At 39.1% G+C, this 14,414-nt stretch overlaps 1 protein-coding gene across 1 annotated transcript in view; it reads right to left on the bottom strand.

Moving 5' to 3' along the window:
• Positions 1-363: 363 nt before the first annotated feature.
• Positions 364-14,414, bottom strand: part of RNF169 (ring finger protein 169) — a 136,311-nt gene continuing 122,260 nt past the window's right edge. The window contains exons 5-6 of the mRNA XM_003420038.4: positions 7,603-7,702; positions 364-7,178 (exon numbers count right to left, since the gene is read on the bottom strand). Of these exons, the coding sequence (XP_003420086.1) occupies positions 5,994-7,178; positions 7,603-7,702 (1,285 nt within the window). The 3' untranslated portion in view covers positions 364-5,993. The remainder of the gene's footprint in view (positions 7,179-7,602; positions 7,703-14,414) is intronic.

The raw sequence follows: 14,414 nt of genomic DNA, 5'->3' as shown, positions 1-14,414 counted from the left end.
TCAGATGTTTTGAGTATGGCCATAATGTGCAAAGACAATATCATTCTGTATATTCGTTCTTTACTCAAACTTTCTTGGTGCTTTCATTAGAGAGATGGATGGTTGAGGATGAGAATGACAGTCATCAATTGGAACTATCTTAGAGCTCAAAAGAAGAAGCTGTTCATCATGGAAAACCCATCCCAGCTCCTTATCTCTCCCATGACTGTGAATGCCAAAGCAAGACATTCTAACATGGGACATTTCCCAAAGATAGCATCAAAAAAAAAAAAAAAAAAATCAAACAATACACATAGTCTAAGCTTAGCTCAGGTCTGTCTGAGATTATTCTCCAGAGACAAGACTGTGACTAGAAACAGAACATTCACTTTTATGAGTTTACTGTATTCTCAATTTAGTCTTCTCCTCAAGCAGGCAAACATACATTGAAGAATGGACTTTGGTACTGTTTAAATAACGCATCATCCTGCTTGATTCCACGCCATGTTCTTGTTGGCAGAAGCGTCCTTGACAGGGCATGCCCTGTTCTGAGTCCTCTGTCTTTGTCAAAATGCTCTTTAAGATGAGCCGAAGACGAAGCAGCCTGCAGCGGCAGTCCACAAGGGTCTAGGCCCCTTCTCAGGTTCTAATGCAGAGAGCAGGATGAATAAAACCAATACACAACCCATTTTCTATTTCTAGGCAGGAAGAGAAAAGGCCTGAAGGACGACAGTATTTGTACAAAGAGTTGAAAGTAAATAGCAAATCAGGTGGAAAAAAAAAAAAAATCCATTAGTTGGCATTTAAGATAATCATTTTTTCCCTTGCATAGTACCTATTCTCTTACTAGGACTTTAACTGTTCCTGGAGGCTAGGGGTTGGTGGCCTCATGTTTGATACAAACTTGAACCCATTTAGTCACTGCTCCCATTGGTAGCACAGCTTGGGGATGGGCGGTGCAAACAAGGGGAGAGAGTCTGGCTGCTGCCTGTTAACCCAAAGCCAGCACCCAAAAACTACTCTTGAGCTCCAACAGCTTGATATTTGAGGAGCGCCTTGGCGTAATATCTCTTTTCAAATGAGAGGACAGGAAGATGAACAAGCCTTACTTTACCCTGGCTTTGTCCAACTATTTCTTAATTTAAGACACCAGTGAAAGTAGTGAGGGAGCCTGCCCAGAGTTTGGGGTCACAAGAGGAAGGCTGTGAAAAGTTGCCCTCTTAGTTACAAGACATTTAAGGAAGCATTTACTCATAAAGCAGAGTGAACAGATTTTTCTCTTAGGAAGAAAAAAATGCTAATACATGGGACAAGTGTGCACATTCAGTCTTGGCACTGTTTCCTTCATCTAATTTATCAATCTCTAAACCAGTGGCTTCTGCATTTTTCTAAGTCTCTTTTCTGCAGAAGAGTCTTCCTCAGAAAGCTACACTAGGTACCAATCATGTGTAAAGATGCATTTCTGGATCATCCTTGGAGGAAAATCTATTCAGCTGCCCTTTTCTCTAGTCACACTCCCCACAAAAGAAACTGGCTTTCACATTACGTTGCAAGAGACCAGGCCAAAAGATCATTCTTTTGAGTAAAAGGCTCGATGAGAAAAATTTGAGTCCCCTAAGGAGTTCTTGATTTTCAGTGAAAAGTGAGGTCTGGGTTTTAACCCTTGGTAGTAAAATGATAATTATTTCAACCAAAATATTATCACTTCCCAAAACTCCATATTCACATGACTCACACCGTAGGGGTTTTCTCTATCTGAGTGTGTATTCAAGAGATATAGAGCCCACTGCCATCGATTCAAGAGATACAGGTACATTTTAATTCTAACTGAAAAAAATCAGGAAGAAAAATCTGTTAAAAAGCTTCCTAAATCACTTGGGTGTCTTCCTCATTAACAAATTGGGTATGTGATTCTAAGGACTATTTAGTCAGACCCTAGAAAACTATAGTATAAAATAAACCACACGGCACTGAACCTCAAATTCCTCATCTGCTAAAACAGAATAGGGGGAAGGTTAACGTTGGTAATTTCCATGACCATTCCAGCTGTAACCTTCTACAGTTATGATCCAGTATTCTAGTCCCCCACCCCACCCCCCTTGCTGATCCTCCATCTAAATGAAAACCCAGGCAGAAAAAAAGAAAAGAAACCCCAAGCTGCTGCCAGCTCTGGTGAGAGATCTGGTTGGGAAGGAGGTTAAGAGGTTGCTAAGTCGAGGTGTGAGCTTCCTCTGCCCACATCAGTGACACACACCTGCCTCATTTCCTGGGGCTTAGGCTCAGAACAGCTCCCAAAGAGATGTTATTGTTCTATAATCACTGGAGGAGGAAATTCATTCTGCTCTGGTAAAATCACTGAGGAGATAGCAGTGTTGTGATCTAGCTCACAAATACTGACTGATCGGGTCTCTCAAATGTGCAAGGCAGCATGCTGGATGCTACACAGTATCCTGAATGGGACTATCCAAGATCATCACTATGAAAAAAATGACCTTTCCACAAAACCATTAATAAACTCTCCAGCCATATACACATTCAAATACATTCCATTAGACTCAAAGCTCCTCAAAAGCAAGGACTGTCCTTTCCATCTTTGTGTCTCCACAACCCAGCAAAAGGTTGGCACAGGAGTCTGAAGCTCAGGAAACGTCTGTCAAATGGAACGAAAAGGATGAACAGCACAGCCTTCAGTCATGAACTTCATCAGTCAAGCACAGTGGCAGCTTCCCTTTTTAGTTTTTTGTTTGTAATCAGACAAATTAATTAAGCAGCTTTAATCTCTTAAGGGCCTTTTTCTTCAGGAAAATTAACAACAAAAATAGAAGGCATTCATCACTAGTGCTTCCTCCAGGCAAAAACAAAATAAATTTGTAGAAAAGTAATAAATGAAGTCACTTATGAAAGGTTTTCCTAGCAAGCCTAAACTGAGAATTAAACTTTAAAAAAAAGAAAAAGAAAAAAAGAGGCAATTATATGAAAGGGGCCAAGGGCCGAATGCATAATCCCAAATTGACACCAGCTCAATGGGCCCAGGTGACTTCTTGCAGCTGATACAATCAGTGGGTCATCAACACGTTCCCAAAGCCTCTTTCCTACCCTACAGAAAAGGACTGAGAGCCTCCTCCTGGGGGCACCACATTTCTTGGACTTCCATCCGCCCTCCCCCCTCTCACAGCCTCCCTACTTTAATAAGAAAAAAACACCGAATGCATATACACCAGGATCAGAGTTAGTAGGATGCAGGAAATTTGTATGGTTAATTGGACTCTAGTGACTTGTGAGAAACAGATTTTGGTATTAAGTATGGGGAGCATCTTGAAATACAAATAATACCTTAGTGGTTTCTTCCTCCTCCAGAGCCAAGCAGATTAAAGATCAATCCTATTCCCTCTTTAACCTAAACTCCTTTGCCTATATTTGAGGGCCCACTGCTCAGCAAGAGGTTTGGAAAATAACAACCATGTATACCATTTAGGCACCACATCAGATGCAAGGGAAAAAGACAAGCTGGACCTAGCATTTGGAATATTTGCTTAACAAGAAGTAGCTTTTCATTCTGCACCTGAAGCTAAAACTTGTTGCTACTACTACACAATTTCTTAAAATTAAAGTATTACTCTGGGGAAATATTTAAAATATATATCTTTATCTATTAAAAATATTTTTTTTTCCTGAAAACAAAATTTAGTTCCAACTGAAAAGCATTTTTCAAATTATTGGAGATATAGAAAAAGGTGACAAGTGGAAAAATAAGTGTCTTTGCTATTACCAATGGGACTAGCCTTCCAATAATATCTACTAAGATCAAAAAGGAAATACATGAAATGGCAGTAACGGATGCCTTCTCTAGAGGCATTTAGTTAGGTCACCCTCCCTGCCCTCTGCAGACCAGTGCCAGCTCTTCTATCTTGGGTACTAACATGCCCTCCAGCAGCCCTTGGAAGGCATATGTTGCTGGTATGACCTAGAACTGAAGTGGTATGAATATAAAGAGAACGATGTATGTTTTTAAGCATACATTTGCACGTGGGCGTGTGTACACACACACACAGAGCACAGAATACATACATCCAGGTGAGTGATGTTCCCCACCAAAGCAGTCACTAAGGAGGTTCCACATATCTCAATGATGACCACAATACTTAAGACATCTCAGGAACTTCTCTTGGGGAACTGGTTATGAGCTACACAAGAAAATGGTTCTGAGTGCTGCTTTATAGCTGCTCCTTATTTGTGACTCCAAACCATCTCTGCCCTCTGAATAACCCATCTTCTTTTCCAGAGGTTTCAAATGGCTCTAACTAGTTTAAAACTTTAAAACTTTTCTCTCTTTTAGCCCCAAAAGGCTATGATTTGCCCTGAGAAAAAGGGCAAATCTCCTGAGAAGAATCAAAAGAAGGTGCTACAAGTAACTCCCTACTCACCTTGATCAGTGAGTCACTGTTCTGGATCTTAGCCTCTGCCTTAGGAAAAGGAGGAGGTTGAAACCGATGACCATTAAGGCCCCTTTTACTTCTAAAATTTTAAGAGTATATGTTTCTAGACTTTGAGGACAGTTCCAGAAATGTTTTCAGCAATGGCAACATCATTGGAAAAACTACATTGTATGCTGCTGGGACTACTCAAAGGGGACAATGTACATTGGGATATATAAGCTCTGGTAAGTTTGTTAAAATGCCAGTCACATGACTTTATAGTAACAGTTCATACATGCACAGGGAATGCCAGCCCATCTGAGATTCCCTAAAATCATACCTTAATCCCTATTCTCAATGAGCCCACGTGGGCAGAAGCACCAAGCACCACTAGGGATGCAAAAGACACATGGTGTCAGCTGCTAAGGAAAATAAACCCCAAGGTCCATGGGACTGAATTTACCAGCTGCATCCAGCTAGATACCTTGTTTCCATAGTATGGAGTTTCACCATTGTTCTTTGCCTGACTTCCCGGCGAATTTTTAGGATTTAGATCAACACTGCAGATAACCTTGGCCATGTGGAGAGTAATAACAAAGGCCGACTGTACTCTGCCTCACAGGCTGGAGCGCCCAGTAAAACAGAAGGCCACAAACTGTGGGGGATAGGGACAACCATACAGTATATTTTTATACTTCCTGTCAATCTCAATTATTTACACGTGGATTTTAAGACTACGGTGTTCAATGCCCAGCCAGCTTTCTCTAGACTCCCCTGGCATGCTCCTGGGTTACAGTCCATTAGGGCAACTCTTTAGTGTGGAAAATCCATGGGATTTGTTGTCAGGAGACCCAGCAGTCAGTCTGGGCTATGCCACTTAGTAGTTGAAAGGATTGGAACATCTGCACTGCAGTTTCTTCATCTAATACTGGGGCTAATAGCACTTACATATTAGGTCTCTTGGGAAGACCAAATTAAATGACTGTGAATGTGCTCTGTCAACAATACGGCATTAATCAAATGTTATTTTTTGAACAGGGAATGTGACTTAGTATTTGTAGCAGCATAAGCTCAACTGATGTAGGTAGGTATATTTATCTGTGGCAGGAGGAGGAGAAGGGGGAACATAACCGTCTATCATTTGGATCTGCCAAAGAACTACACTGTTCCGTTCCTCTGAAAAGGATGGAATTAATTTTTATCTGCAAGGCTGATTTAAAACAAAGCCCTACTGAATGAAGCCAGGAAGGCTATCAGTTTGAGAAGGTATCCCCTCTTTCCTTTACCATTTCTAACTGGCCACTGTGCTCCTGAATGAGGCCATCCCAAACCTCACTCCAAGCAGGTGCTGCCAGATTTGGCCCAGAAGCCCTCAGGGATGGGTCACTCTGGGGATGGGCAGTGCTTCCAGCCTGGGTCACAGAGAGGCAGAGACACAGTTCCCTTGGATAATGACTACAAAGACCCTGGAACCTCACAGAACCATATAAAACAGTGTTTTACCATCAAGAGAAACCCAAAGTGAGAATACTCAGCTCTTCAGGATAAATGATCAAGCCCAAAGACCTTGAGAAAATAGGTAACACTGTCCTTTAAGTGCTACTTGGCCCCAGCCATGTTGCTGGACCGTAAAAGATACTGATCCACGCTTCCTTTTCGCCGGCTCACAGTCCGCCTCTCGTTGTCAAACATGCGCTGCAACTGCAGAGCCAACTGTCGGTCCTCTTCCTCTTGCTGCAATTTCTGCTCCATCTCTCGTAGTACTGGGTCTGTCGGGGCCAGACCCACCTCGCCACTGGTTTGTCGCAGTTTCTTAAGGGAGCCATTTTGTTCCAAGTGCTTGGTCTTACAGTGTCTTTTCCGTCCCCGGCGTAAGGAAGGAAGCGGCTCCTCACCTAGATTGTCTACCAGTAGACCGTTAGGTAAGTCAAAATGATTCAATGTCTTCAGCTGTTTCTTTGTTTTCAGGACCCCACCCAAAACATTGTTTCTGGGTAGCACTGAATTAACTGCTGAGATTTTCATGGCCGCACTTATACAGGGTTTATCTAACTTGGCATCCGGGGTTGAACCTGACCCCTCAAACTGCTCTCTCTCTAAAGAAGTCTCACTGGCTCCCCCTTTGAGTTCTGAGGAACAGCAGGTTTCCAATGGAATCTCAATATCCCTTTTACTATCACTGCCCCGTTCTACTTTTGTCTGGCTAGCAGAGGGGAAAAAATCAAGGTCAGTGGGGGTGGGCCCAGTAGACTGCGAGAGTACTTGCCCGCTGGACAGCCTTGTATTCAAAGCCAAAACTGGCTTCTCTTTGCTAGAATGGGTAACTTCAGAGACTAATAAGTCTTCCCCTGTTTCAGGAGGCTGGGAAGTAAGAGTAGCTTTTGAAAGGGTCTTTTTGATCTGCCGCTCCTGAAAGATCTGTTCCCACTTTTTGAGGATCCTTGGACTGGCCTCATAAGAAGTCTGCTTCTGCAGGCTTCGGTTGAGGTTGCAGGGTGTGGATTTGATGATGAGGGGACTTAGCACACGGCCATCAGGGAGTCTCTTCGGAGGAGTGCATGGTGAGCAGACAATGGGCTTGAAATGGTTTAGTTCTTCAGAGATGCTGTCATTGCTCTCAGGGCTGATAGAACGCTCTGGCTTATGCAGGGAAGCCAAGGATGAGAGGGAGCTGAAGGGCAGGCGCTTTTCGATGGTTAAGTCAGGGGCTGAGAGGCAGCGGTTGTTTTGAGTGGACAAGAGGACACCAATTATAGGGTTGGATGCTGGGGTCACAGTTGTTACCTGGAAGAGATTTAAAAAATTATATGTATATATAGTTGTAATTCCTTTATGATGGCAGCAGGATAGGGAGGAAAGGACAAGAAAAGGGATGAAGGGTGATGTGAGCCTAAGAAATGGGGAAAATCCCTAACCTAGAAAACACACCATTTAGCTGAAATTCCTATACACTTAAAACATAAAGTTGAAAATCTGAATTTAAAAAAATACATATAGAGCTTTTAAAAAGGTTCATTGGTGGCCCTAATTCTACCCATCTGGTTACTATATCCTTCTTCATATCCGTTTGTAGAATCCTTCAACCTAACTAATGTGCCCAGGATCCCTTCTGCCTCTTTTCATCTGGAGTAGTTTCTTTTGTGGCTGTGTGCAGAGGCAGTTATGGGACCAGACTAGAGAGGCCCCAAAGCCCGTGTCTGTGGTATACCTTGGCTTTGCTGGCTGGAGCTGCTCTGAGTCTGCCCTTTGTTCTGTCCTGAGCAGTGTCATTGCAGCTCTGACTCCTCTCCACTTTAGAGTTTAGATTCCTAAAAAAATAATTAAATAAATATTAAAAGACAAAGAGTCACAATCATTCTGTCAGTCATTTAAGGAAAAAGGATGACAATCTCGTCTAGAATCCACCCTTTGCTCTTTCTAACCCACCCACCAAGAAAGACAGCTTTCTTTCTATTGGGCAGCTACAACAGAAAATGAGTTAACAAAGCACATTCTAAGAACAAGCTCTGTCGAAAGAGAGAGGTCTCCAAACCAGACCTTGTGTAGATGAGGCAAGGCCGAAGACTATTCTGTACGTACTTAGAGCAATACAGGGATACTTCACCTCTTCATAGGGTGAATACAGTGTTAAATCACCTTTACAAGCAATAGATTTTTCCTTTTATTAGGCTCCAAGCTCTCCTCAAGCAATCTAAATCAGTCATGAAACAAATATTTAAGCACTTACAAAATGCACAGGAGTGCACTGGATTTTTATGAACGGAATCTAAGTTACATGTAGCTCCTCCCTTAATCCATTATTTTTGAGCTTCCAAAGGCCTAAATCCTGGTGATTTAAGACCTTTCAAAAGAATACATGTCTTATGCACCTCATTATGATTTTACAACCCCAACCAAACTCCCTGGTATCTGAACTGTAACATTAATCTCACTGTGTTAGAATTATGTGTGACAATTGTCACCTATCCCATAGACTATTAAGTAGGGATTCTTGATTAATTTTATCACTCACCTTTCTTTCTCACTCCCCAATTCTTGCCTCGTACATGGCTGGTTTGCTATTGATATTTTACCTGTGCTAAACTCTTCCTCCCAGTAACCACCACTAAACTTCTGTCACTATGCAGGTGCCTATTCTAGATTCTAGATATTTCATATAAGTAAGATCATGATATTTTTCCTTTTGTGTCTGACTTATTTCACTCAGCATAATGTTCTTAAGGTTCATCCATGTCATAGTGTGTATCAGAACTTCATTCTCTTTATGGCAAATGATATTCCACTGTATGGGCACACCACATTTTGTTTATTCCTTCATCTGTTGTTGATGGACACTTGGGCTATTTCTACCTTTTGGCTATTGTGAATAATGCTGCAATGAACACTGGTTCACACGTATCTGTTTGAGTCTTTGCTTTCAAGTCTTTTGGGTATATGTCTAGGAGTGGAACTGCTAAGTCATATGGTAACTCTATATTTAACTTTTTGAGGAACTACCAAACTGTTTTCCACAGTAACTGCATCATTTTACATTTCCTCCAGCAATGGACAAGAGTCCCAATTTCTCCATATCATGGCCAACTCTTGTTATTTTCCTGATAGTAGCCATTCTAATGGGTGTGAAGTGTTATCTCACTTTGGTTTTCATTTGCATTCCCCTAATGACTAATGCTGTTGAACATCTTTTCATGTGCATACTGGCCCTTTGTATATCTTCTTTGGTGAAATGTCTATTCAAATCCTTTGTCCATGTTTTGATTGGGTTGTCTTTTTGTTGTTGAGATGTAGGAGTTCTTTACATATTCTGGATATTAAACCCTTATCAGGTATATGGTTATCAAATATTTTCTCCCATTCTCTTCATTTTATTGGTAAACTCCTTTTGATGCACAAAAGTCTTTCATGTTGAAGAAATTTAATATATCTCTTTTTTCTTTTGTTACTTGTGCTTTTGTGCCATATCTCAGTATCTACTCTCCAAAACAAGATCTTAAAGTTTTACCTCTATGCTTTCTTTCAAGAGTTTAAAGTTTTAGTTCTTACACTTAGGTCACTGATCCATTTTGAGTTATGGTATGAAGTATGGGCCCAACTTCATTTTTTTGTATGTAGAGATCCATTTGTCCCAGCACCACTTGTTGAACAGACTATTCTTTCCCCATTGAATGGTCTTGGCACCCTTGTTGAGAATCAGTTGGCCACAGAAACATGGGTTTATTTACGGGTTCTCAATTCCCATTCCACTGATCTGTAAGTCTATCCTCATTACCAGTACCACACTGTCTTGTTTACTGTAGCTTTATAGTACATTTGAAATTGGAAAGTGTCTTCCTACTTTGTTCTTCTTTTTCAAGATTGTTTTTGGCTCTTTGGGGACCCCTGCAATTCCATATGAATTTGAGGGTTGGCTTTTCCATTTCTGCTAAAAAGGCCACTGGAATGTTGATAGGAATTGCACTGAATCTGTAGATAAATTAGGGGAATAGTGCCATCATAACAATATTAGGTCTTCCAATCACTGAACGTGGGATATTTTCCCATTTATTTAGGTCTATATTCACAAGGGAAATCCTGGTGGTATAGTGGTTAAGAACTACAGCTGCTAACCAAAAGGTCATCAGTTTGAATCCACCAGGTACTCCTTGGAAACCCTATGGGGCAGGTTCTACTCTGTCCTTTGGGTAGCTATCAGTCGGAATCGACTCGATGGCAACAAGTTTGGTTTTGGTTTTTTATATTCACAAGAGAAGTCCTGGTACTGCAATGGTTAAGTGCTCAGCTGCGAACCCAAAGTTTGGCGGTTTGAATCCACCCAGTGGCTCTGTGGGAGAAAGACCTGATGATCTGCTCCCATAAAGATTACAGCCTAGAAAATCCTTTGGGACAGTTCAACTCCATCACATGGGCTCACTATGAATAAAAAACTGACTCGACAGCACCCAACAACAACATACAAGGGATATTGTCCTGTAGTTTTCTTTCCTGGCGATGTCTTTATCTGGCTTTCTTATCAGGATAATACTGGCCTCAAAGAATGAGTTAGAAAGTGTTCCCTCTAATTTTTGGAAGTGTTTGTGAAAGATTAATTTTCTTTAAATGTTTGGTAGGATTCACCAGTGAACCCATTTGGTCCTGGACTTTTTTTGTTGTTGTTGGAAGTTGTGTGATTACTGATTCAATTTTTTAACTTAACAGAGGTCTACTCAGATTTTCTAGTTCTTGAATCAATTTTGCTAGTTTATGCGTTTCAAGGAATTTGTTAATTAGTCTAGGCTATCTAATTTGTTGGCATACAATTGTTCATAATATTTTCTTATAAATCTTTTTTTTTTTTTTTTTCTATAAGGCCAGTAGTAATGTCCTCACTTTCATTCCTGGTTTTAGTAATTTGAGTCTTCTTTTTTTATTGGGCTAGCTATCAGTTTGTCAATTTTGTTGATCTTTTCAAAGTACGAACTTTTGATTTTGTTAATTCTCTCTATTCTTTTTCCACTATATATCTCTGCTTCAACCTTTATTATTTCCTTCCTTCTGCTTACTTCGGGTTTATTGTGCTTTTCTTTCTGAGCCCTTATGGTGGAAAGTTAGGTTACTGAGTTAAACTTTTCTCTTTTAATGTAAGCATTTAACACTATAAATTTCCCTCTGAGCACTGCTTTCACTGCATCGCATAAGTTCTGGTATGTTGTGCTTTTGTTTTTATTCATTCAAAAGTATTTTCTAAATTTACTTATGATTTCTTCTTTGACCCACTGGTTAACAATATGTTGTTTAATTTCCACATATTTAGGAATTTTTCCAGATTTCCTTTTGTTACTGATTTCTTACTTCATTCCATCGCAACTGGAAAGGCTGGAAAAGATACTTTGTATGATTTCAATCTTTTTAAATTTTCTGAGATTTGTTTTGTGATCTAACATATGGTCTATCCTGGAGAATGCTCCATGTGGACTTCAGAAAAATGTGTATTCTGTTTTGGGGTACAGTGTTCTATATCCCTGTTAGGTCTAGGTGTTTTACAGCATTTTTCAAGTCTTCAGCACCCTTATTTATCTTTCATCTACTTGTTCTATCTCTTATTGAAAGCAGGGTGTTGAATTCTCCAACTATTGTTATTAAACTGTCTATCCTTTCAATTTTGTCAGTTTTTGTGTCATATATTTTAAGATTTGTTTGTTAGGTGCATATATTTATTATTGTTATATCTTCTTGATGGAGTACCCTTTTATCATTATATAATGTTCTTCTTTGTCTCTTAAAACAATTTTTGTCTAAAACCTATTTTGTTTGATACTAGTATAGCTATTCCAGTTCTATGGTTACTGTTTGCATGGAATATGATTTTTTTATCCTTTTACTTTCAACCTGTTTGTGTCTTTGGGTCTAAAATGTGTCTCTTGTAGATAGCATACAGTTGGATCACGGTTTTGTTTTTTTCCCCATTCTACCAATCTTTGCCTTTTACTTGGAAAGTTTAATTCATTTATATTTAATGTAATTACTAATACCTAAGGTGAACTCAGGGAGGAGAGAAACCTCCCCCTGGATCAGAAGAGGAAAAGCTTGCTTGATCTTGATTTTCGGTATGAACGCAGACTGTAAAAGATAAAGAAGAATTTATTCTACCATTTTGCTATGTATTTTTTACATATACCTTTTTTTATGCCACAATTCCTTCATTACTACATTCTTTTGTGTTAGGTATTTTCCAGTGTACTATTTTGATTCCCTTCTCATTTCTTTTACTATATAATTTTTAGCTATTTTTTTAGTAGCTGGCTTGGTAATTACAATTAACACCTTAACTTATAACAATCTTATTTGAATTAATGCCAATTTACTTTCAATAGTATATAAAAAGGTTCCTGCATAGTACAAACAATTTGAGCTTGGCTACTTGCCAAAATGTTGACAGTTTTAATCCACCCAGTGGTGCTATGAAAGAAAAACCTGGTGATGTACTTCTGAAGATTATTGTCACTGAAAACTCTATGGAGTACAGTTCTACTCTGACACACATGGTGTTGCCATGAGCTGGAACTAACCTGATAGCAACTTTTTTTTTTTTTTTTAGTATATAAAAACTTTGCTCCATATAGCTCCTCCCTCTTTTATGTTGTTACGTTGCAAATTACATCTTTATAAATTGTGAGCCCATCAACATAAAATTATATTGTTTTATGTAATTGTCTTTTAAATCATATAGGAAAAACAGAAGTTACAAAGGAAGAATACATTTTAATACTGATTCTTACATTTATCTGAAGAACCTTTACCACTGTTCTTTATTTCTTCATATGGATTCAAGTTACTGCCTGGTGTCTTTTCATTTCAGCCTGAAGGGCCTCCTTTAGTATTTCTTGTAGGGCAGAGACCTAAAAGGGACAATATCTCAGATTTTGTTTATCTGGGAATGTTTTAATTTTTCCTTCATTTTAAAAGACTTATAAGATTGTTGGACATAGTATTATTTGATGACAGGTTTTTTTTTCTTCTTTCAGTGCTTTGAATATGGTATCCCACTGCTTTCTGGCTTCTGTGGTTTCTGATAAGAAACCAACAGTTAATGTTATTGAGGATCCCTTGTATGTAAGGAGTCGCTTCTCTCTCGGTGCTTTCAGGATCTCTGTTAGACTTTCAAAGTTTGATTATAATGTGTCTTGATATAGATCTCTTTGACTTTATCCTACTTGTGATTTGCTGAACTTTTTGAATGTGCAGATTCATGTCTTCATCAAATTTGGGAAGTTTTCAGACATTATTTCTTCAAGTATTCTTCCCTTTTTTAAAAAATTAATATCTTATTGCGTTTAAGGTGAAAGTTTACACAGCAAATTAGGTTCCCATTTAACAATTTCTATACAAATTATTCAATAATACTGGACACATTTTTCATCATGTGTCATTATCCTCATTCATTCTCTTCTGGTTATACCATTTCCAGTATCCTCTAGTTTCCCTGCCCCCTTACCTTCTCATCTTTGCTTTAGAGTAATTTTGACCATCTGGTCTCCTGTAGATGATTTTTGTTAAAGAAGTTCATTACCCATGGGTAACACTCTTTATTTTGTAAGCCAATCTATTACTTAGCTAAAAGGTGATCTCAAGGGATAAATGCAATTTAAGGTTTAAAGTATATCTCAGTACAGTAGTCTCGGGGAGTCCTCTAGTCTCAACTGGTCCAGGAAGTCTGGACTTTTTAAGTATCTGAGTTCTGTTCCACATTTTTTTTCCATTCTATAAAGATCCATCTACTGTGGTTTTGATCTGAACGCTTGGTAATGGTAGCTGGGAATCATCCAGTTCTTCTGGTCTCAGAGCCAATATTCTTTCTGCCTCTTTCTCTTCTCCTGATTACATATGTGTTGGTATACTTGATGCTGTCTTGCAGGTCTCTTAGGCTCTGTTGATTTTTCTTCATTCTTTCTTCTTTCTGTTCCTCAAATTGGGCAATTTCAACTGACCTATTTTTAACTTCATTGATTCTTTCTTCTGCCTACTCACATCTGCTATTGAACTGCTCTAGTGAATTTTTCATTTCAATTATTGTACTTTTTAGTTCCAGAACTTGTACTTGGTTCCTTTTTATAATTTCTATCTGTTTAATGATATTCTCTATTTGTTGAGACATCATTCTCATGGTTTGTTTTAGCTCCTTCAGCATATTCAAAGCAGTTAAAAGTCTTTGTCTAGCAAGTTTATTGTCAGGGCTTCATCTGAGATGGTTGATACTAATTTTTTTCTGTGTTTGGGCCATATTTTGTTTCTTTGCATGCCTAATAGCTTTTGTTAAGAAAACTGGGCACTTTGACTATTACAATGTGTCAGCTGTGAAAATCAGAATCTGCTCCCTCCACAGGATTGTGTCTGCTTGTTATAGTTGTTGTTTGTTCAGTGACTTTTCTGAACTAGTTTCTTTTTTGTGTGTGTGTGTGCTTTAAGTGGAAATTTATAAATCAGGTCAGTCTCTCATACAAAAATTTACATACACCTTGCCATACACTCCTAATTGCTCTCCCT

Source organism: Loxodonta africana, chromosome 7 (assembly GCF_030014295.1).
Source record: "Loxodonta africana isolate mLoxAfr1 chromosome 7, mLoxAfr1.hap2, whole genome shotgun sequence".
NCBI classification, from domain to species: Eukaryota; Metazoa; Chordata; class Mammalia; order Proboscidea; family Elephantidae; genus Loxodonta; species Loxodonta africana.
Note: the sequence above shows the minus strand (reverse complement) of the source record. Positions and strands in the feature narration are given on the sequence as shown.